Consider the following 22008-nt stretch of genomic DNA (forward strand, 5'->3'; position numbering starts at 1 on the left):
CGTGAAGAGAAAAAAAGGGGAAAAAAATGTGAGAAATGAAGATAATGTGGAGTATATTTATTTGTGTGGGTTGGTGAAGAGGCAAGGGGTGTGGTATACAAATAAAACAGCCCATATTTGGGACAGCCAAGTGAGGGACTCACTAAAAACTGCCCCTCGAATCATTCATTTGATGTCACGAAAATCTTTTAGATATAAAATTTAAAATGATTTGAGTGTAGTTAAAACTGATTCAATATCATTTACTGTACTAAAACATACTTTGTGCACTTAAAAGTGGAACACTTTGATATCACTTATTTATATGTTTTGTGTCACGGTCTTGCCTAGTCAAGGCGTGTTGGCTATGGCCGTATGTTGGATGTCTGTCTAGGACGTGTTGTCCATGACCGCATATTCATTCTAAATTTCTTACTATTTCATGGGTTGTGTCGTCTTAGAATAGTTTTAGAGTAAATAATGAAGAAACCAGGTAGAGTATTGGGCCATAGAAATAAATGCAAAGCAAAGAGTGGAACACCCTCTGTAAATAGCCTTGCCTTAAAATCCAGGCTTTCATTCTTCCATTGCAGCTCCTCCAGCTTTCATACACTCTTTCAATGGAGGTTCAAACTCAGAGCTTCTCCACCGCCTTTGACCGTGTCTCAACCACCACCGCTCCTCCATTTTCCTACTCCTTAAACCGCATGGGCCTCCCATTTTCCTCACACCAGACGGAAATGTCCCATTCCCCGACCCCCGCCGGTTCCATCTCCGGCAATGATTCCACCTCCCTTCGAATTGCATTTCCCTCCACATCAAACGCCGATGACTCCTTTCCTCCCTTCGCCGTACTGACGGAGCCGACGGCTGCCTTGAAACTGCAGAAGGTTTACAGGAGCTATCGTACTCGCCGGAGATTGGCTGATTCCGCCGTTGTGGCAGAAGAACTCTGGTAACACACATTTTGGGTTCTGGGTATTTGAGTTTTGTTGTTTTGATGGTGGAAAATGGTGTTTATTTTGTGATGTTGAAGGTGGAGAGCCTTAGACTATGCGAGACTGAATCACAGTACAATTTCTTTCTTCAATTTCTCTAAACCTGAAACTGCAGCTTCCCGATGGACCCGAATCATGTTAAATGCTTCCAAGGTATGAATCTAACAGGAACCCATGTTAGATGCTTCGGCTCAAATTTTGCTGAACATGTTTTGTTTTGTTTGAAGGTGGGTAAGGGATTGTCCAAAGATGGAAAAGCACATAAGTTAGCCTTTCAGCATTGGATCGAAGCCGTAATTTACATCTCCATTATTCAATTCCCTTCTTTTCCTCTCCCTTTTGCTAAGCAATTTTGGGCTTTGCAGATTGATCCACGCCATCGCTATGGCCATAACTTGCATCTCTACTACGAACAATGGTGTCAAGGCGATGCTGGTCAGCCCTTTTTCTATTGGTCAGAAATAATTTCTCCCTTGATATTTCTAGAACGTGTTTATTAGGGAGAGGTTTTCATACATTTCACTGTACAGGCTAGATGTAGGAGATGGAAAGGATTTAGAACTAAACGAGTGCCCGAGATCGAAACTCAGGCAGCAATGTATTGTGTATCTTGGACCGGTAGGTGGTTTCATTTATCATAATTTCATACAATTTGAGCAATGATTGAGTAACAGATTGATAATTCAAGGTTGTTTTCAGCAAGAGAGGGAAGATTATGAATACATAATACTGCAAGGCAAGATTATCCACAAACAATCTGGGAAACTCTTGGACACAAACAAAGAATCATCACCTGGAGCGAAGTGGATATTTGTCATGTGCACTGCCAAGAAACTTTATGCTGGTGAAGTGAGAATTTCTTTGAATATTGTCTTCATGTTCTGTTTTTTTCTAGCAATGGGATAATTAATAGTATATGAATGTGTTACAGAAGAAAAAGGGAATGTTCCATCACTCTAGCTTCTTGGCTGGGGGTGCAACATTAGCTGCTGGAAGGCTGGAAACTGAGGACGGAGTTCTTAAGGTAGTTGCTTGTAGTGTTCTAGTTGAAGTGACATAAGTCATTCACTCTAATGTCAGCTTTTAAGGCACAAAAGTGTGAGATCGCACGAAAGGGGAAGGAAACATTCTTTATAAAGATGTGGAAACCCTCTCTATAGTAGACACATTTTAAAACTGTGAGGCTGACAGCGATACGTAACGAGCCAAAGCGGACAATATATGCTAGTAGTGGACTTGAGCTGTTACAAATGGTATCAAAGCTAGACACCGGAAGGTGTGCCAGCGAGAACGTTGGCCCTCCCACGTTGATTGGGGAGGGGAACAAAGCATTCATTATAAAGCGATGCATTATGAATTAAAGCGAACAATATCTGCTAAAAGTAGACTTAAAAATGTGATGATATTAATGGGTTTGTTGTTGTTTAGACTATATCAGCTTACAGTGGACATTATCGGCCAACTGAGGCTAGTCTTGTCAGCTTTTTATCCTTTCTTCATGAGAATGGAGTAAATCTCGATGAAGTTAAGGTATTTTGTTACTCCTGAGAACTCCAAAATTGTTGGGATTATAAATCTGATCAACATTTCACCTCTCTGTTGTGTCTTAAGGTCTACAAGGCCAGCGATGATTCTGAAAGCTATGGCCATGAAGGTGGAAGCGATGAGAGTTTCATATCATCAAGCCGATTAGCTGAAGTTTCCAAAGCTGAAACCAAAACAGAATACCGAAGGACGTTATCCGGGGGTCTGCCGAGCCCGAGGGCCGAGCTCCCAAGGAGTGCCATATTGGAGAGGATAAACTCCAAGAAAACAGCAAAATCATATCAATTGGGGCATCAGCTGTCACTGAAGTGGACAACGGGAGCTGGTCCGAGAATCGGCTGTGTAGCTGACTATCCTGTGGAACTTAGAGTACAAGCCTTGGAGTTTGTTAATCTATCTCCAACTGTTGGCTCTGCACAAGGTCCAAACTTTGAATCACCTGCTGTAAATTTCTGTTCTGAACTCTGCAATGGATGTCAGGATAATTCCTCTGGAAACTAAACTAATATTCCCCAGCTTTCTATGCTTTGATGTTTGATATTGAATCCTATGGACATTGTAATGCCTCTCCAACACTTTTGCTGTCGAGATTTACATCTACTATCTAGTTTGGTTGTTGTTGCTGTCCAACACTTTTCGATCTCACAATCCACTTGCTTTTGGAGCCCAGCGTTCTTGTTGGCACATCGTCTGGTGTCCACCCGTTTGAGGCTTAGTGTCCTGGCTGGCACACTGCTTAGTGTCCATCCCTTTCAGGATTTAGAGTCTTCGTTGGCACACTGTCCCATGTCTACCTCTCTTTCGGGCTTAGCGTCTTTGCTGGCACAATACTCAGTGTCTACCCTCAATTAAAAAAGTTCAATGTCCTTGCTGGCACACTACACAGTGTCTAGTTCTGATATCATTTATGTACATGTCTAATATATGCTCCACCTATATGCTCCACCTAGCTTGCCAATTTTGTATAAGCAGCAGCCAAGATGTCTATCCCTAATGCAGAAAATGTGTGCACATTCTCGACGGTGGACAATTCAGGGCCGTCAAAATCCCCTTCTTCATGGCATTAAAAGGCCCCAATTGCTTGGCCGTCCCTGAACAAATCCATCGCTGGCGAGCCTATGGAGACAGAAATCAACCCCAAAGTTGGCAAGCATATCCATTTTGTCGACAGCTATTCGCGCTAAAGGCACGCCGACGCGGGCCGTCCCTTCGGCCAGGGCGTACAACCTCGCCCTCTCCACCATCGACGCCGTGCCCCTCCGTGTTCGCATCAATCACTTCGCTCTTTCAATATCGATTTGTCAACCAATCCATTAATTTACCAAATCATATTCAATGGATTTTCCAAAATGATATCAGTATATTGCATTAAATTAACATAATATCTCACAAATTAATTATAATCATCCTCCACTTATAAGGAAAAAAAAAAAAAAAAAAAACTATCTCTATTGGTATAAAATTTTTGGAGAAGTCCAAACCAAACCACGAGAGCTTATGCTCAAAGTGGACAGCATTTTTTTAATAGCATTCTTTTAATGGTCTGATGCTGCTATTGATTCATCTAAAATGATTTAAACTTATGTATTTACTTTTGGTGTCTCTGAGAGACCTCATCTATTTCTTATTAATAAATTCATGATCTTCTTTTTAATAATCATCAACCGTAGCAACTAGCAACCAGCAACCGACACAAACAACGTTGCATAAAATTTACTTAACTAAGTATCTAAGATACCAATCGTAGAAGTTAGAGGTACGAATCTCAACCACATAAACCATTGCGTCGTGGGTGTAATTTGGAACCACCGATAAGGACATGGATTGGGACAAGGACGTGGATTGGGATCATGTGACAGAAAAAATCAAGAAAGCCAAGTCCTTTTACACAATAGACAATACGTATAGTATGCCAATATTGCTTCCCGTTGTTTCTTTATCCCATCTTTCTTCTTTCATAACACGTGAAACTTGATCTATAATTGTGTGTGTATTCCAAAATCTCTGAGTCTCATCTCTTAGGGCATCGAACACGATTTGAAATCTACGATGAAATGATATATCATTGCTACGTTTAAATTAGATATCTTCTATTACTTCTTTAGCATAAATTATTGCAAGTCTGGTCTATAAACTTTGTGTTTGATTAAGTAGTGAGGTTGACCACTTATTTATTAGTGAATCATAATATTAAAAGTTTATGGATTTGTTATACGCTCGACGCGATTAATCGGTTGATGCACCTCCGAAACACTATTTATACGATGCCATTGAAGTGGTTTGAGCATGAAGTGAAACACAAGACCAAACTTGTCAATGGAGTCAACAAAGCTCTTCCTTCCATTCTTCACTCTCTCTCTTCTCTCAGGTTGGAGATCAATGTGTCATGGTGTTTCTAGATAATTAAAGCTTTTTGAATTTGAGTTGAAGAGCTGTGCATGTTTTTGTTTTTCAGGGCTAGGGTTAGCTCGTCATCACCATCATCAGCATCGCCATCTTCAAACGAGCAAGCTCTTTGTGTTCGGGGATTCATACGTCGACACGGGCAACACTAGTCCGTCTGATCCAAATTATCCAAAGATTCCATATGGGGTTACTTTTCCCGGGCATCCCGATGGACGTTTCTCGAATGGTCGTGTTTTGACCGATTACGTAGGTAAATGATCATGCCTCACATCGCAATCGCACTCTAAGTTTGTTCGTAAATTGTGTTGTAACCTCCAATGAACATATGCAGCAAGAATTATAGGCCTCAAATCTCCAGTCCCATATAGAGTTGTGGAAAAGGAGGGAGTGGAAGGGGCAAAAGATGGCGTCAACTTTGCTTATGGTGGCACCGGTGTGTTCAAAACGGGGTATGATTTGCCAACAATGACCACACAAATTGACTTCCTACAACACCTTATTGCAAACTCTACGTTCACGCCTCAAGACATTAACTCCTCCTTTGCCCTTGTCTCCGTTTCGGGCAACGACTATTCTTATTACCTCTCCACAAATGGCTCGATTAAGGTAAAGAATAGGTTCATGCATCTCGTATGCATGTATTGCATTATTGTCAAGGATGTAGAGAATTTTTGTGGTTGTTTGTTAAATTTGTGTTTGTGGGTGTTTGGGTGTAGGGCTTTGTACCGCTCATAGTACGAGTCGTAAAGCAAATCGGAGTGAACCTGAAACGTATCCATAGCTTGGGAGTGAAGAAAATAAGTATAACAGCATTAGGGCCGCTGCAATGTGTGCCTGAAATCACATCAAGTTCTGATTTCAAGCACTGCAATTCAAGTCTAGCACTGTTGGTTGATTTCCACAACCTTTTGTTGCGACAAGCTGTGGACAAACTGAACAAGGAAACAAATGATTCTCCTTTCTTCATTCTTGATCTCCATGCTGCATTTTTATCTATAATCCAAAACAAAGGAGACCCTCAAGGTAAACCTAAGTCTAACGCTTCATGTTTCATCAAATATTGCCCTATTTAGGTTTTCCCTCATGATTTTAAAATTCGTTTACGTCTGTTAGGTAGAGATTTCTACACCCTTATAAGAATGTTTCATTCTACTTTCCAACCAACGTGGGGTTTCACAATCTATCCCATTTAGGGGCTCAGCGTCATAAGTGGCACACTTGTACATACACCTTTATAAGAATGTTTCATTCTACTCCCCAAACGATATGGGGTTTCACAATCTACACCCGTTAGTGACTCAGTGTCCTCGTTGGCACACTTATACAACCCAAGCCCAAACCTACAGCAAGCAGATAAACAAAAGTTAAACTCTCGTTCATACTCCTGCAGTGAACTATTTCCTTGCTCTATGCTTAGAAATTCACGTTGCTTCAAGGGTGTGGAAAAATATCTCGGGCTTATAAGCTATTTCAAAGACCCATTTTAAAACCTTAGGAATCCTAGAAGGGAATAATATCTGTTAGCGCTATGAAACCCTAATTTTTTTTTAGCTGGTTTTATGGATGCAGGAAGCATAAAATTTGAAACCCCATTGAAGCCATGTTGCTATGGAGCAAGCCCTGGGTATTATTGTGGGAGTGTGGATGAAGATGGGCAGAAGAAGTATGTATTATGCGAAGATCCTAACTCAGCCTTCTTTTGGGACGAGGTGCACCCAACTCAACAGGGATGGATTGCGGCGCTTACCTTCTTGATCTCCGCTATGAAACAACATGTGTAGACCAAGTGGGTCACCATTTTATGTTGTCTACTACCTTTGCCTCACTCAATTCCCGTCTCTCTCTATCAATTTAATAAAGCTTCTGCCTAAAGTTCTTGAACTCACTGTTGTAGATTGTGGTGGCTAATAACTTAGGTTAATTAATAACAACAACTATATAATTATTTTGTTGGCTAAATTAATAAAAATAGTCTTCGACTTTTAAAAATATCAATAATAATCTTTAAATTTAAAGAAAATGCTGTTATAATTAATTTTGAATGAAAATTATTAAAAATGTTTATTCATAAAAGTTTCTTTAATACTCACGTTATAAAATATTTTAATTATCTTTAAATTTTTTAATATTACTTTTTAAAGTTTATGTGTATTTTTAAAATATGGTACTTAAAAAAAAATTAATTAAAATTATTAAGGAAATTTTTAAAAACTTGGTAGAGGTATTTTAAAAAAAAAAAAATTAAAATTTAAAGTTATTAGTGAAAATTTAAAAATTTAGAAGTATTTTTGAGACAAAGTGTAAAGTTCAATGTTGCTATGATACCATTTGTAATAGTTCAAACTCATCGATACTGTCTGCTTTGCTTCGTTACTTATCATCGTTAGTCTCACAGTTTTAAAATGTATATGATAGGGAGAGGTTTCCACACCCTTATCGTTTCCCTCTCACAATCCACCCCTCAAGGGTTAGCGTGCTCTTATACCATTTGTAACAGTCCAAGTCCATTACCTATTGTCGTTAGTCTAACAATTTTAAAACATGTCTGTTAGGGAGAGATTTCAATCATTAATATTACCCAGAAAAAAAAATAAGTATCCAAAGTTGAAAAGATGAAAAGATTACACGATTGATAGGGAAGAGGTTTATTAGCCTCCATTAATTCAACTTAAAAATGGTTGCGAAAGCTTTTAAAAGCAGAGAAAGCAGCGGCCCATCCTTGTTGCGTAGGATGCACCGAATCCCAAAAGAAAGCTGCTTTGTGATCCTCACATAACACAAACATCTTCTTCCCTTCTCCGTCCACACTCCCGCAACTAAATCCACTCCCCACTCCATAACAACACGGCTTCAATGGCGTCTTGAACTCTCCATTGTTGTATCTCTTCCGCCCTTCAATTATGGACATGAACGCCCCATACACATCAACAATAAACACCTTCGAAGAATGCTTCGTTTCTTGGTTCAGCTTCTTCACACCTTCCTTCAACAACAAGTTGTGAAACTGCACCAACGAGTTTATGGTTTCATTGCATTGCTTGTATGATGAGGGCGCTGTAAACACCGGAAGACATCCCAATGGGCCTAGCCCTGTCACCGCTATCTTCTTCACTCCCAACCCCCCAATGCGTTTCAAATTCACGATGATCTGATTCACTACCGACATTATGAACGGTTTCAATCCCTGTAAAACACATGGGAATTTCAGTTTGTGATTCTCTTGGGGTTAGATTAAAGGAATTGATTGATACCTGTCTAGAGCTGTTCATGGCGAAGTAAAAGGAATAGTCGTTGCCGGAAGCAGAGACGAGTGCGACAGAGGATTGGGCGTCTTTATTGGTGAATATGGAATCGCCATGTCGGAGCTGTTGAAAGAAGTCGATCTGGGTTGTCATGTTTGGCAAAGGATACTCTGTGTCGAAGACGCCGGTTCCCCCAAATGCAAAGTTTACTCCTGTTTCTTTGAATCTTCTCAACCCGACTCTGTTTCGGACACTGAATGGGATCGGAGATTTCAACCCGACATGTCTCGCTGCATTCAATTTTTCCCATACGTTCCATTACATTTCAAGATTAAGATCATTTTAAGGCCGCGTTTGACATCCATTTGTTTTTAGTAAGAACAGGACGGTCGGAAAATCGGCGAATCAGAGAGAGACAGAAACAGAGACAGAAACAGAGACAGAAACAGAGACAGAAACAGAGACGAGACAGAAACAGAGACAGAGATTTGTTTACCTGCAAAATCAGTGAGAACACGACCATCGGAGAAACGGCCAATGGGTTTTCCTGGAAAAGTAATTCCATAAGGAAATTGCAGAGCGGGGGAAATGGGAAAAAGAATGTTGCCGGTATCAGCATAGGAATCCCCAAAAATAAACAGCTTTGTTGGCCGGAAACGGTGGCGGAGATGGCGGCGGTGGTGGTGGTGGTGATTGTAAACGCCACCAGCCGATCCTCGTCCTAAATGGAAGAAATTAGAGAGAGAACAAACAGAAATTGTGAAGTAAATCAAATAAGCACAGAATCCAAACCTGAGAAGAGAGAGATGAGAAGGAGGAGAGAGAAGAGAAGGCGGAGAACAAAATCCATTATCTTGATAGTGATTGAATTATAAGGCGAAAGGGAAATTGTTGCAGGTGTTTGATTACTGGATCGTATGCTTTCACAACGTTAAGCGGTGGCCGGCGGAGAAGCCGCTTGTTCTTGTAAGCTTGAATACAATCGGTGAAGACTCGACAATATATACATGTAATGTTTAACGACAAACAAACGACATCACTTTGGACAGTTGTTTTTCATCCTTAAATGAATTGTTTGGTAATCTTTTTGTTTCTCGTTTGTTTTTCTATTTTCAAATTTCCACGTGTTCAATAATATCGTTTCTCTATAATAATATATCATAAGTCAATTGTATGGTTATCCAAACTCCTAACAATCAAGTTAGGTTCACGATTAGGAGTCAGTTGTCGAACCCCTAATTGTCTCCATATAACCACGTACATCATAAACATATGACATAGAGACATAACATAGCAATCTAAATATGAATACTTAGTCATGAATCTCACTTCATAAGATTGTGCGTACACGTTTAAGTAAACATACATAATCATATTCAACATGTGTCGTTTCAACTCATTCTATGCTCAAACATATATAATTGAGTTTTTCGATAAATGTACATCATAACATTTGCATACATCAAATTAATTCATTTCATGCTCGAATTTCTATAACATACTTCTCATATCATACTTTCATATATATAGTACGAGCATAACTAAATCAAAGGTTTTGCGTGTTATTCAGTTGGGAAGACACTTTCACTGGGGTTACAAAAACCGGAGTTAAAACGAGAAAATTACGCAAAAATAACAAAATTGGTCCAATTGAACAGAACCAGGTCAGACTGGCCCAATTGGACATAACCGGGTTGGGCTATCGGTTCGGCCCACTACCCGGGCGGGTCGTCGGGTCGGCCGCACGCCCGTTGGGCCGAGTGCCCGATCTGGGCCGCATGGGATGCACGGCCCATGTTGGGCCACGTGGGCTTTGCACCCATCTTTTTTTTTCTTATTCTCTCTCATCTTGAGCGTGTGTTTCTCTCACCTCTGACTTCCTCTCCTCAACATGTATTTTTTAATTTTTTAAAAAATGTTTGTATTTTTTAAATTTTTAAAAGAAACACTTTTCCAATTTTATTTTTTTAGATTTTTTTTTAGTTTAACGTTATTACTGAAAATTTGAAAGGCGATAAAATAAAAGTTTATATGTATTTTTTTATTAATTTAACCTTCTAAAAAATTATTACAAAGAAGTAAATAAGAAAATTATTCCAACTCGGGATATTCACTACGTAAGATAGAGATGAAGAAGATTATTTCGCCTCTCATTTCATCTCATCTCCATAAAATTCTTCATTTATGTTTCCCTCTCACAATCCACCCCTCTTACCGAGCTTTAATATCATTTGTAACAATCAAATTCTACCCCGAGTAAATATTTGTCCATTTTGGTCCCATATGTATAGTCATTAGCTCCAATTAGATTTCATTAGATAACGTGTGTTGATAAATAAGGAACATTTTTTTTAGCAAGACACAGAATATCTTGTCAAATATTCAATATGATTCCACGAGATCTAATTTCATTCAAGTAATAGATTCTATTCAATTGAAAGGATGTTTTTATTACTCCTTCAATTTCATTAGTAACCAAGATTTGGAATATCACACACGGATCAACGAAAGAGAGATTCAACAACTAAAAGAAAGATCGATTCTTTAGGTTGCCTTTCCGAAAATTCTTCCATAATTTTAAACGTGTCTACTAGCAAGAGGTTCCCACGTTCTTGTCCTACATTTTATTTTAACAAACATTAATATTACACGAAAAAATTAGATGAAAAGATGTGTCAATTGATTTTGATATGGAAGAGGTTTATTAGAACATGTTGGTATGGTGGGTGTGGCACAATGCCATAACATCATTCTCCACTAATTCAACTTAAAAATGGTTTCTAAAGGCTTTTAAAGCGGAAAACGCAGCAGCCCATCCTTGTTGTGTAGGATGAACTGCATCCCAATAGAAAGCTTTCTTGGGATCTTTACATAACACAAACATCTTCTTCCCTTCTCCATCCACACTCCCGCAATCAAATCCACTCTTCACTCCAAAACAACACGGCTTCAATGGCGTCTTGAACTCTCCATTGTTGTATCTCTTCTCCCCTTCAATTATGGACGTGAACGCCCCGTACATATCAAGAACAAACACCTTCGAAGAATGCTTCGTTTCTTGGTTCAGCTTCTTCACTGCTTTCTTCAGCAAAAAGTTGTGAAACTTCACGAACGAGTTTATGGTTTCATTGCATTTCTTGAACGACGAGGGAGCTGTAAATGCCGGAAGACACCCCAATGGGCCTAGCCCTGTCACCGCTATCTTCTTCACTCCCAATTCCCCAATGCGTTTCAAATCCACGATGATCTGGTTCACTACCGTGTTTATGAACGGTTTCAATCCCTGTAAAACACATCGGAATTTCAGTTTATGATTCTCTTGGGGTTAGATTACGGAATTGATTGGTACCTGTTTAGGGCCGTTAGTGATTATGTCCAAGGAATAGTCATTGCCGGAAACAGAGACGAGTGCGGCGGAGAATTGGTTGTCTGTTTTGGTGGACAGAGATTCGCCATGTTGGAGCTGTTGAAAGAAGTCGATTTGGGTTGTCATGTTTGGGAAAGGAAACGATGTGTCGAAGACGCCGGTTCCCCCAAATGCAAAGTTTACTCCTGTTTCTTTCAATCTTCTCAACCCGACTCTGTTTCGGATACTGAATGGGATCGGAGATTTCAACCCGACATATCTCGCTGCATTCAATTATTCCCATACGTTCCATTACATTTCAAGATTAAGATCATTTTAAGGCCTTGTGTGACAGCCATTTGTTTTTGGTAAGAACAGGATGGTCGGAAAATCGGTGAGACAGAGAGCCAAAAACAGAGACAGAAACAGAGACAGAAACAGAGACGAAACAGAGACAGAGATTTGTTTACCTGCAAAATCAGTGAGAACACGACCATCGGAGAAACGGCCACTGGGTTTTCCTGGAAAAGTGATTCCATAAGGAAATTTCTCAGCGCTGGAAAGGGGAATAAGAATGTTGCCAGTATCAACATAGGAATCCCCGAAAACAAACAGCTTTGTTGGCCGGAGACGGTGGCGCTGGTGGTGGTGGTGGTGATTGTAAACGCCACCAGCCGATCCTCGTCCTAAATGACAGAAATTAGAGAGAGAAGAAACAGAAACTTTGAAGTAAATGAAATAAGCACAGAATCCAAACCTGAGAAGAGAGAGATGAGAAGGAAGAGAGAGAAGAGAAGGCGGAGAACAAAATCCATTATATTGACAATGATTCAATTATAAGGTGAAAGGGAGTTTGATTACTCGATGGTGTGATTTTATGGGCTATATATTACAGAGCATTAGGGATGGTGGTTCCAGAAAAACGTTAAGCGGCGGCCGGCGGAGATGCCACTTATTGTTGTAAGCTTGAATACAATCGGTGAAGATGCGACAATATATATATAATATAATGTTTAACGACAAAGAAACGACATCACTTTGGACAGTTGTTTTTCATCCTTCAACTGAATTATTTGACAATATTTTTGTTTCTAATTTGTAAACATAGGAGTGTTCCACAATTATTATAGTTTCTTGTTTCTCGTAAAAGTTCCGAAAATATCAAAATTAAGTTTCTTGTTTTGGGTTCGATTTTCAATTTTTTCTTTTTTGAATCTAAGTAATTTTCAACTTAAAATGCAAAATAAATATGACGTAATCATTTAATTCATTCAAGTTTACATGAACAAAAAGAAAACGAGACTATTTTTTTATTTTAGAAAAGAGGAGGCAAAGAAAAGAAATAGAACGAGAAGAAGTTCATCAGTTGTGCTCCGTTTTATAATCATTTAGTTTTAGAATAAAGCAAAATAGATGTAATTTGGACTGATTTTTTGAGGAGGGTATCATATGACCATGACATTGCATATATATTATTTGTGGGTAAAGCATATATTATATTGTGGAATGTGTTTAATATATATATATATATTTATTTATTTATTTATTGGTAATGTGGCACAAGAAATTTGGATTAATCGTCGGGCTTTAACTTTTTTGGTAAATTATAGCTGGAGCTACGGTGTATAAAAATGACATTAGCTACCTACCAAACATTGAAATCTATTTTTCCTTATATATTTTTTTTAGTATTATGATGATGAAGCCGATCTTCCTTTTGTATTCATGATTTTAATTTTGAGAGATCTAATTTAAAAATGAATTTCGCGAATCAAAACTGAAATCTTTACGACGAAAGTTATGAATGGAAGGATTGAATCTAGTTAAGTTAGGTTTAAACATTTTTTCAACATATGTAACCATTATTAAATAATAGACTCAATCATCATAAAATGTTAGCATGTAAAATATTATTTATTTATTTATTTTAGATTTATTGAGATAAAACTTTTGTTTTACGTATTTGAAATATTTATTTATTTTTTTTTAAAAAAATTAAATTAAAGTTTGCAATTCAATTTCAACCCAAGTTTTTAAAAATTACCTTCAAAAGACCATAAACCCATAATCAAAACTTGTTCCAAACAAAAGAAAATTACAGGGATCACAGAAAATGAGAGATTGGGTTGAAAGGAACCCGATAATTGATAAACTAAGTGAGAAAAAGCATGAATAATTGATAAACTAAGTGAGAAAAAGCATGAATAATTGATAAACTAAGTGAGAAAAAGCATGAATAATTGATAAACTAAACCCATTGTAAGTTACTTTATGGAATTGGGTTTCTGTATAATGTAATATATAAGAGATTGGTAGGGGAGGGGGTTTTCTATAAGGAGGATTATAACGTAATTGGAGTGGGTGAATGTAACGGCCCAAACCCACCGTTAACCGATAGTCCTTTTTGGGTTTTCCCTTCTAGACTTCCCCTAAAGTTTTGAAACGTGTCTACTAGGGACATGTTTCCACACCCTTACAAAGAATGTTTCATTCTCCTCTCCAACCGATGTGAGATCTCACAATCCACCTCATTCGGGGCCCAACATCCTCACTAGCACTCATTCCTCTCTCCAATCAATGTGGGACCTCCCAATCCACTCATTTTGGAGCCAGCGTCTTCGCTAGCACACCTTAAGAAGAGATTTCTACACCCTTATAAAAAATCATTCGTTCTCTTCTCTAATACACATGGAATCTCACAAACCCAGATCCCACAGAACTAACTTCTTTGAGGGGAAGTTCAAAGGTTCCTTCAAGCAAGTTGGCGCAAAGGAAGCCTTCTAAGTGTGGTCAGCTCAACTGCTTAATTAAGTGCCAGGCTTTCCCCTCAAAATTTCAGATGATTTTATAATATAATGACCCTGAACCATCGAATTCATAAACGTATAGACCCACTTCTCATATGCTTTCATGCTTATTGTTTAAGTAAACGATGAACCACCATACCGAACTATCTGATTGTTCCTACATTAAAATGAATTGATGAATAAATGATCTACTCAATACTTACATCCTTGATAACCTCCTTTGAAGTTGACAATAGACTAACTAATTCTGGATCAATTGTCAGAGCCACTAAAGCAGTCATAACATAATTCACTAAAAAATTTGCACAGGTTAACAAAAATATCTTTTCAAGATTAGAGTAGCCAGAACAGTGTCAAAATGATTCTCCAACCTTCTCCTTTTGACAAATTAAAGATTAAAGGTATTGAACAAACCATTAGCCTCTCTACCTTTACAGACGTGCAATGGAGCGCAATTCTCAATCTTCAATCTTTCACCGTCGAAAATTATGACACTTCCTGTATGTCAATACAAGTTACAAATATCAGCACCTGCTGATACACGTTTTATATGCTAGCCACAAACAACTTGCATACCTTCTCGATTCCAGTACCATCAGTATATACCTCATACAAATTCACATAGCTGGAGCTTTTGGTGAGCATGCTAAACTGCAGGTGTTTTTGCCAGACTGCTTTTGGTATTTCCAGCGGCCTGTCCGGCAGAACTCCTGGTACTTGCCATCTCACTTGCCACAATAGACTTTTTGACCTGCCAGGAAAAAACAGGATTTGACATTGAATGAACCGTAACATCACATTTCAAAAGTGCCATAAATAATAGAGAGGGGCCACTCACTGCTGCAAGACGCTCTCTATGAGTATCATTTGTAAGCTGCAAAAATTTCAGATAAATTTTATGAGGAAAGAAAGTTCAATTCTTTAAGGCTTGACCACCATTGACAAGAAGAAAGTTATTAGCACAACTGCCACTACAGATACTAGCCACCAATTATATATGTACCGGTTTTCTGAATATCTTAATCTCGTCACTGCAAAACCCAGGAAGTGTTATATTCCAGTTTTTTTCTGCGTAGAAGTAGAAGAGAGAGTCAATAATGAGCAAACAATATATTTGTAAGATTCGAGTCTTAAACATGGCTATTGGCTGTCCGGTAGCAAATAACCAACCAAGATGTAGAAGGATGTCTTTTGCTTCCAATGTGGTTGATTTGCGATGCTTTGCTAATGAGCAACCAAATGTCGTAATCTGCACAAACAACCAGAAAAGGTATTAATTAATAACAAGCTAAGGGGAAGTATGGCAACATAAACATATCAGACACACCCTCAAATGATTCAACAGAAAGTCCAAATTGATCAATTCCAAATATTCGCTATTTTTCAGATGCACCCTCAAAAGATTTCAGTAAGACCTTAAAATAACTTTTTACAATCGTTTTAACCTTTAAAGAACATTTCAGAAGCATCATAGGTGGATATATGTATATACATGCAACCTCTCAATCTATTACATGCCCCTATTCAATATGCCAAAATCAGTGAAGTGGTGAACAGCTTTGCCATTTTGAAAAGATTCTAAGAAATATCTTTTACGAAGATGCCTCAAGTGAAGGGGGTTCCTTTTCTTGGGTTCCCAAACCTCAAATAAGGATACCTTGGGAGGATATCTGGTCGCTTACTAGATTTATGCCTCTCGGGACTCCTATTTTGTTCTTTGGAGAAAAGTTAGCCTTCTTAAATCTAAAGGGCTCCCTTGGCATTGGCCAACATATTGAATACAAAAACATTGCTCTTCTCAATAAAATAGCTAATGGCTATGGAGATTCCTTTCAGAACAAAACTGGCGCAAAATTAAGTATGATATTTCTTAATATGGTTGGAAAATTCCTATCATCATTTTATATGTTGCAATATTTATATGCTTGAATGAGAGTTTCTTACAGGCATACTATTTTTATTATGAATATCTTTTCATCCACCCCAAGTTCAAGCCTCAATTGGTCTCTTGCTTTGGTAGTTTCTACACTTTGGCATGTCTTGCATCATAAAACCACCACTCTTACTCTTAAAATGCATTTTCCATTCCCATTGAAATTCAAGGGACTTGATGGGATAGCCTCAAAGGATTCAAAAGGACCCCACTTTCCCTCTCCCTCTATTCTCTCTCCTCCTTTTGCTGAGGATAGCCGATAGGTAGTAGATAAATAATTATGATAATTTAAACTACACGTAATGAAATATTCAATTTATCATGAGAAAATACTAGCTAAACATGATTTGAAAGTTAACATTGCCATCTATGATTCCTGTACAGCTCTTGGGATTGTACGAACAACCAAACCCACTATCCAACATTGAACATCCATGGGCATCCAATCTCTAATATACTCAAACATCCAACAAAACCTTGGAACAACAACAACCTAGCTTAAGACTGATAGAACCCTAATATAGTGAAATATAAAAGATAATGGAATTCAATGACTCCCCCATGTTTTGAGACACTTGGAACCTCCCCTCTTGAGAAACCACTCAAGTCTAAATCAATCAATTAAACAATTCTCTACCTTCATCCTTTTCCACCTCCTCTATTAATAACAATCACCCTAACAACTTCCCTAACTAATTACTATTATACCTTAAAATGTCTAATTATACCTAATAGCATTCCTATCAGTGACTTAAGTAAGGAAAACTATTAATAACGTAGTTCAAAACATTAATGAATTTTGAAGAATGATTTCCACTCCATCCTTTCTTATTACCCATTTAAGAGGATAGTCCATTTCTCATCCTTGTTGGGTAAAATGAGATCTTTAAGAGTGAAAAACCAAAATCTAATCCATTGGAGCGATTAAGGAATAATAATAATGAGAAACTATAAATATTCTAATGAACATAACGTTAAATTTAATTACTCACTGATTCAACAAACTCTTCTGCTAGATCAACAAGTAAATCTTCCACTTCAGGATCCAATCTTTCAGATGGATCAATCTGCGCAAAGAAAGTTCCATAAATCAGAAGTAAAATATAGGACTGGAGACCCAACACCAAAATTAAAGGCGAATAAAATTAGCATGAAATAAGTTAAGAGCATATTTGACTTCAGAAATTATTTAATCTCTATCCTATCAACTATGCACCATAATCCAAATTATTGTCACCAACAACAACTTCACAAGAAAAGAAAAGCTAATTACTAACCTGGTTAACCAATTCGCCAATACTTCTTTTGCTGAGAATTCTACTACAGGGTTCTTCAGTTTCTGCGCTTACAGCTCTGCTCTGGGACATTGTCTGTGTATTACTAGTTTGTGAAGGTGCAAGAGGAGAAGCCTTCGGGTTTGCTGGCCCCTGAGCTCTTGCAGCCTGTTGTTGATGTGGTAAGCCTTGTGAACTCCTTGATGGTTGAAACTGTTGTGCAAAATGCTCTTGCTGCTGATGTGATTGTGCAGGTTGTTGCTGAGGGGTTGATGAAATTTGCTGTTGCTGAGAAGCTGGAGTTAAGGGATGGTTCTGTTGTTGAGGGATATGTGATCTTTGTTGCAAAGCAGGTGAGTTTGCCTGTGGTCTATATGAAGGTGTTGGAAGTGGTGGTTTTCCTTGTGAGGTAGATGGCAACCATGGCTGATTGGAGGGTTGCATACCTTGTGATGTGTTTGGCAATGAAGAACTTGGAGAACTTGCCGATGGAACTCTCAAGAGTCCATGGCCTTGGAAGTTCTAAAATTTGGAAAAGTTAACAAAATTTAGTAAGAAAGGCGCAAGTTTAATAAAATAAAGTTCTTCATAGAGAATCCACTTGGACAGAGGTAGCAAGAAGAAGAAAATGTATTTGAATATAAAAGCTAGACAAACACACAGTTAAGACATATACCACCATAATGCACATTAATACAAACTGAACATTTTCCCACCTAAACTAAATGTAACACAATCTCTCACCTAACCAAATGAGAAGTCCACTCTCTTCAACAACTACCGTTCCAACAAAAGATGAATAAACTAATTGGGTCATGAGTTGTTTATAGCATGCAAAAGCAATTGCCATCACGATTTTGTAATATGAAGATTTTGAAGATCTTAAAGAATCAAGAAATGAGCACAAAATAATAGTGGATTGAGACAACCCACGGCTTCCCAAAATAGATGAAAATTTTGTTTGTGACTATGAGCTTCGAAATACGTATTTGATTGCAGCAACATTTTAACCAAACGCGTGGATCCAAACAGAATATTATAATCGATAATCAATTTTTTAGCTAGATAGTTGTTACTAACTTGGGCAGTTGAGTTTGGGGTAGATGGCATCCTGAGAGAGGATTGCACTGGTCTCTGCGGCATATGAGAACTAGAACCACTTGATCCCAACATTCCCAAACCCTGCATTCCTTGCATAGGAGGTCTCACCTACATGTTCCAAACAACCATCAAATAAAGTAGCAGACAATTAATCCAATCAGAAGAGCATATGAGTATGATGCAAACGATAAACTATGCATATAAAATGCTACAAAAAGTTTATACCAGGACACCTGAATCACTATTTTTCAACACCAGTTACAGATGGTGGAAAGGAAAGGAAAGAAAACAAATTTTGTTACAAATTCTGTATGTCTACTCATACCTCGATGGTAGGATTAGTTTACCAGAACATTAATTTCAGAATGTCAATATTCTTTGTTAAAAAGGAGGGAACTTTCTTTCTCTTGTTTTACTTTTATCCTTCCATAGCAGTATTTTAAACCCAAAAAGAAAAAACTGCAGGTTGTGGGAAATGAAATAGAAAAACTAAAGCAACTAACTTATGGTTTTGATGTGCAAGAATGTGTACATTTTAAATATATTTACTTTTTTTATAAGAAACCGCTACCATATAATGAAAATCGAAAGAAACAATAGGGTAATAAAACTTGTTAAAGGAGATGAGAAACCCCCCTGAAGACCAATGGGTTACAAAAAGTAAGCCCAATTGGTAAGAATATGCACAAAGTCATAATTGAAAAATGAATTCGAAATACACCAGATGCTTGCAAATAGTTGAATAGAATCCCAAATTCCCTCCGAACTCATGTACTTCTCTTTGAAGATCCTTTGACTGCTCTTGAGCCAAATCCTCCATAACGGAGCCATGAAAGCATTTGTCCAGAGAACTCTTTCCAGAAAAGGGGTTCCCACATCCCAATTGAATGACAGCCTTACTAATGGAGTTTGAGAGGCATCGTTGCAAACCAAAAATCTGAAAAAGCTTGCCCCAAAGGCCTCGAGTAATGTCACAATGAAAAGACAGATGCTCATGAATTTCCAGCCTACCTTTACACATAACACACCAGCTGAGTGCTAAGCATAACTCTGAATTCTTCCTTCGGATCAAATTGTTAGTGCTTCGTTTTCCTGGAGGCATGTCCAGAGAGAAACTTTAACCTCCTTAGGCACGTTGGCTTTCCATGTGATGTCAATCAGAATTGGATCAAAAGCAGAGCAGTTGTTACCGTTACCGAGAGCTGGAGTCAGTGACTTAACAGAAAGCTTCCCAATTTGATGGAGGGACCAACTTTTGTAATCTTCCCTCGTCAAAAGGCTAATGGCCACAAGAATGGATAGGATCTGCCTCTTCCCTGCACTCTACCTCCGTAAGACTTCTTCTAAACCCAAAATCCCAAGACTTTGAATCTTCAGACCAGCATTGCCCCACTATATAATTACTTTTATAGCCACATCTGACACTGACTAGTAGTCAGTTTAGATTCATTCTATTACAATTGTACCATTTACCTCGAACACTAATTAACTTATCATTCATATTTAACAAAATAGATGATGTTACTCAATTGTTGTTGTATCCCTCGTCTTGTTACTTCCTATACAAGTCGATTACTTTGACTTTCACAAAATTTAGGTGGCCAAATCATGGAAAAAAAAAAGTTGCTAGCAGACTATCAGTGTACAACATAACAAAAGAGGCTAAAGTCTATAATTAAAGTTCTTCAAGTCTACTTCTACGGTCGTTATATATGTAAAATGATGGAGAAAAACACACCTGGGAAGGAGTTGCATTGGAGGCCGGTTCCGACATGCTGACGCCACCTCGGCCCAACCCACCAAAGTGCTGGCCATAAGATGCAGAAAATGAAGCAGGCTGAGGAGAGGGAGTCGGCTGGTGAGCTGGAACCCCAATGGCGATGCCGCCCCTTTGGGCTGGAGAAGAAGCAGCAACAGGGCGAGGTGAAGGAACTCCAGACGAAGCAGAAGGCGAAGGAGAAGAAAAATGAGAGAAATGCGAGGGCGGTTGCCAAGTTCCAGACAATGCGGTGGAAGGCCTAGTTACTTGCTGTGAAGTGGGGAGAGACTGTTGCTGTTGTGACGGCTGGTTGGGCAGAGGAGTTGAGGCCTTGGAATTGGGGTTCTGATTTTGGAATGAACTCGGATTGATATTAGGGTTTGCATTTGGGGATGATTGCGGTGGAGCTGCAACGGAAGTTGTGGCGGAGGAGACTGTTGTAGCTGGAGGTGGATGAGGAGAAGAAGCTGCCGGAGGTTCGGACGGTGACTGTGACGAAGAATCCATTGAAGTGGAGATCGAAGGTAAAATCCCCGGCTGGTGGCTAATGCCAATTCATCCGCAACAGTTTATGAGATTTTATAAGAGAGTGCTTTTTACGAAAATATCCTTTAAGGTTGGATGGATCGAGATTGAAACGTATTTGACGCTCAACTCCCATCCTGTCCGTCAATTTTCTTTCATGTCCCCATCCGCCGTTGACCACCGGGCCTTGCAAAAGCGGGAGTACTACTGGCCAGACATGCGAGACGACGTTGCTGAGTATGTGAAGATGTGCCTCGTGTGTCAACGGGCCAAGGTCGAGCGGGACAGACTCCTGAGGCTTTTGGAGTATTATTTTACTCTTTTTTTTATATATAATTCTAAATTATCGAAGAAATTTATTTTATTTCTGTCGTCTCACTTTTACCGTGATAAAATAAAATTTATATGTAGCTTTATGATGAAATATAGTTTAATGCATTATAATATATAAAGTGTTTCGATAACATATCAATATGAGTATAGTTCAATTGACGGAAGGTATATATCACCAATTATTTTTAAGTTCTTCTTAATAATCTTATCCTCGAGATAGGATTATTCGTCACAATTATCGTCCGAATTTCTAACAGCTTCTTAATAGTCTTAAATGGCGACATAAAATATATATCACCATCCTACTTGGACGCCACTACTACCTTCGATATGGCAGTTCAATCTCGAGCACTATTTAAGTTACAATTTTCTTTTTTATTTTATTTTAAAATTTATATCTAAAATATCTTTAAAAACTTTGATACGTGATGAATAAGATTTTTAAACTTTAATTTAATATATTCCAAACATATTTTAAACTTTGAAAAAATAAATTAATATAATAAATAGAAAATTAAATTAAAAAACGAAATTATTAGCTTATTACAACGGCCTCTCTCTCATCCGTATCCTGCGCCGCTGCTGACACCGCAAACGAATATCATTCTTCCCCCGAACTTATCTACTAACGCGCGCCCGCGCGCCCATTCATGCGCATGCTTTTCATTTTTAATTAAATTTATTTATTCATGATTTTCTTTATTTTTGGTCTTCGACTGTTTTTTTTTTCTTCTTTTTTTCGTACCTAATTTCATTGAAT

At 38.2% G+C, this 22008-nt stretch overlaps 5 protein-coding genes across 8 annotated transcripts; 2 read left to right on the forward strand and 3 right to left on the reverse strand.

Annotated features, from left to right (window-relative positions):
• The first annotated feature begins 484 nt into the window (after positions 1-484).
• On the forward strand, positions 485-3110 carry LOC111803181 (IQ domain-containing protein IQM3). 3 transcript variants are annotated; one of them, XM_087127815.1, is made up of 9 exons: positions 488-934; positions 1016-1130; positions 1205-1270; positions 1343-1431; positions 1508-1595; positions 1677-1826; positions 1909-2001; positions 2406-2507; positions 2589-3110. In XM_087127815.1, exons 1-9 carry the CDS (start codon positions 600-602, stop codon positions 3021-3023), a joined length of 1473 nt encoding a protein of 490 aa, XP_086983941.1. In that variant the 5' UTR covers positions 488-599; the 3' UTR covers positions 3024-3110. The 3 variants fall into 3 exon arrangements, with proteins under 3 accessions (XP_086983942.1, XP_086983940.1, XP_086983941.1); XM_087127814.1 differs by having other exon boundaries at positions 486-934; positions 1205-1431; XM_087127816.1 differs by lacking the exon at positions 2406-2507 and having other exon boundaries at positions 485-934; positions 1205-1431.
• A 1623-nt stretch (positions 3111-4733) lies between these two features.
• Positions 4734-6809, forward strand: LOC111804234 (GDSL esterase/lipase At5g03610-like). The gene is made up of 5 exons (XM_023688967.2): positions 4734-4890; positions 4978-5178; positions 5260-5534; positions 5645-5951; positions 6498-6809. Exons 1-5 carry the CDS (start codon positions 4839-4841, stop codon positions 6707-6709), a joined length of 1047 nt encoding a protein of 348 aa, XP_023544735.2. The 5' UTR covers positions 4734-4838; the 3' UTR covers positions 6710-6809.
• Positions 6810-7513: 704 nt separating this feature from the next.
• Positions 7514-9161, reverse strand: LOC111804317 (GDSL esterase/lipase At5g03610-like). Its single transcript, XM_023689078.2, has 4 exons — positions 8963-9161; positions 8667-8891; positions 8180-8460; positions 7514-8112 (listed from the first exon to the last, which is right to left on the reverse strand). The coding sequence occupies exons 1-4, from the start codon at positions 9018-9020 to the stop codon at positions 7597-7599; spliced, it is 1080 nt and encodes a 359-aa protein (XP_023544846.2). The 5' UTR covers positions 9021-9161; the 3' UTR covers positions 7514-7596.
• Positions 9162-10859: 1698 nt separating this feature from the next.
• Positions 10860-12446, reverse strand: LOC111803677 (GDSL esterase/lipase At5g03610-like). Its single transcript, XM_087127908.1, has 4 exons — positions 12274-12446; positions 11987-12202; positions 11520-11800; positions 10860-11453 (listed from the first exon to the last, which is right to left on the reverse strand). Exons 1-4 carry the CDS (start codon positions 12329-12331, stop codon positions 10938-10940), a joined length of 1071 nt encoding a protein of 356 aa, XP_086984034.1. The 5' UTR covers positions 12332-12446; the 3' UTR covers positions 10860-10937.
• A 2133-nt stretch (positions 12447-14579) lies between these two features.
• On the reverse strand, positions 14580-20915 carry TAF12 (TBP-associated factor 12). 2 transcript variants are annotated; one of them, XR_002816489.2, is made up of 9 exons: positions 20370-20915; positions 18611-18739; positions 17534-18052; positions 17249-17323; positions 15494-15572; positions 15327-15391; positions 15162-15197; positions 14900-15074; positions 14580-14821 (listed from the first exon to the last, which is right to left on the reverse strand). XR_002816489.2 is itself a non-coding variant. In XM_023688970.2 (9 exons), the coding sequence occupies exons 1-8, from the start codon at positions 20895-20897 to the stop codon at positions 14970-14972; spliced, it is 1536 nt and encodes a 511-aa protein (XP_023544738.2). In that variant the 5' UTR covers positions 20898-20915; the 3' UTR covers positions 14580-14821; positions 14930-14969. The 2 variants fall into 2 exon arrangements, 1 of the variants encoding a protein (XP_023544738.2); XM_023688970.2 differs by having other exon boundaries at positions 14930-15074.
• Positions 20916-22008: the final 1093 nt, after the last annotated feature.

Source organism: Cucurbita pepo, chromosome 10 (genome assembly GCF_057944985.1).
Source record: "Cucurbita pepo subsp. pepo isolate OVF chromosome 10, ASM5794498v1, whole genome shotgun sequence".
Lineage (NCBI taxonomy): Eukaryota > Viridiplantae > Streptophyta > Magnoliopsida > Cucurbitales > Cucurbitaceae > Cucurbita > Cucurbita pepo.

What these genes read in the sequence shown, in the direction of transcription:
- LOC111803181 (XM_087127814.1), top strand. Translation starts at nt 600, where the DNA reads ATGGAGGTTCAAACTCAGAGCTTCTCCACCGCCTTTGACCGTGTCTCA. An exon ending in GTTGTGGCAGAAGAACTCTG is followed by an intron (nt 935 to 1,015) that starts GTAACACACATT and finishes GTGATGTTGAAG; the next exon opens with GTGGAGAGCCTTAGACTATG. An exon ending in TAAATCTCGATGAAGTTAAG is followed by an intron (nt 2,508 to 2,588) that starts GTATTTTGTTAC and finishes TTGTGTCTTAAG; the next exon opens with GTCTACAAGGCCAGCGATGA.
- LOC111804234 (XM_023688967.2), top strand. Translation starts at nt 4,839, where the DNA reads ATGGAGTCAACAAAGCTCTTCCTTCCATTCTTCACTCTCTCTCTTCTC. An exon ending in CACTCTCTCTCTTCTCTCAG is followed by an intron (nt 4,891 to 4,977) that starts GTTGGAGATCAA and finishes TTTGTTTTTCAG; the next exon opens with GGCTAGGGTTAGCTCGTCAT. An exon ending in TGTTTTGACCGATTACGTAG is followed by an intron (nt 5,179 to 5,259) that starts GTAAATGATCAT and finishes GAACATATGCAG; the next exon opens with CAAGAATTATAGGCCTCAAA.
- LOC111804317 (XM_023689078.2), bottom strand. Translation starts at nt 9,020, where the DNA reads ATGGATTTTGTTCTCCGCCTTCTCTTCTCTCTCCTCCTTCTCATCTCT. An exon ending in TCTCATCTCTCTCTTCTCAG is followed by an intron (nt 8,892 to 8,962) that starts GTTTGGATTCTG and finishes TCTTCCATTTAG; the next exon opens with GACGAGGATCGGCTGGTGGC. An exon ending in CCATGAACAGCTCTAGACAG is followed by an intron (nt 8,113 to 8,179) that starts GTATCAATCAAT and finishes TGTGTTTTACAG; the next exon opens with GGATTGAAACCGTTCATAAT.
- LOC111803677 (XM_087127908.1), bottom strand. Translation starts at nt 12,331, where the DNA reads ATGGATTTTGTTCTCCGCCTTCTCTTCTCTCTCTTCCTTCTCATCTCT. An exon ending in TCTCATCTCTCTCTTCTCAG is followed by an intron (nt 12,203 to 12,273) that starts GTTTGGATTCTG and finishes TCTGTCATTTAG; the next exon opens with GACGAGGATCGGCTGGTGGC. An exon ending in TCACTAACGGCCCTAAACAG is followed by an intron (nt 11,454 to 11,519) that starts GTACCAATCAAT and finishes TGTGTTTTACAG; the next exon opens with GGATTGAAACCGTTCATAAA.
- TAF12 (XM_023688970.2), bottom strand. Translation starts at nt 20,897, where the DNA reads ATGGATTCTTCGTCACAGTCACCGTCCGAACCTCCGGCAGCTTCTTCT. An exon ending in TTGGCGAATTGGTTAACCAG is followed by an intron (nt 17,324 to 17,533) that starts GTTAGTAATTAG and finishes TTCTTTGCGCAG; the next exon opens with ATTGATCCATCTGAAAGATT. An exon ending in TTAAGATATTCAGAAAACCG is followed by an intron (nt 15,198 to 15,326) that starts GTACATATATAA and finishes AAATTTTTGCAG; the next exon opens with CTTACAAATGATACTCATAG.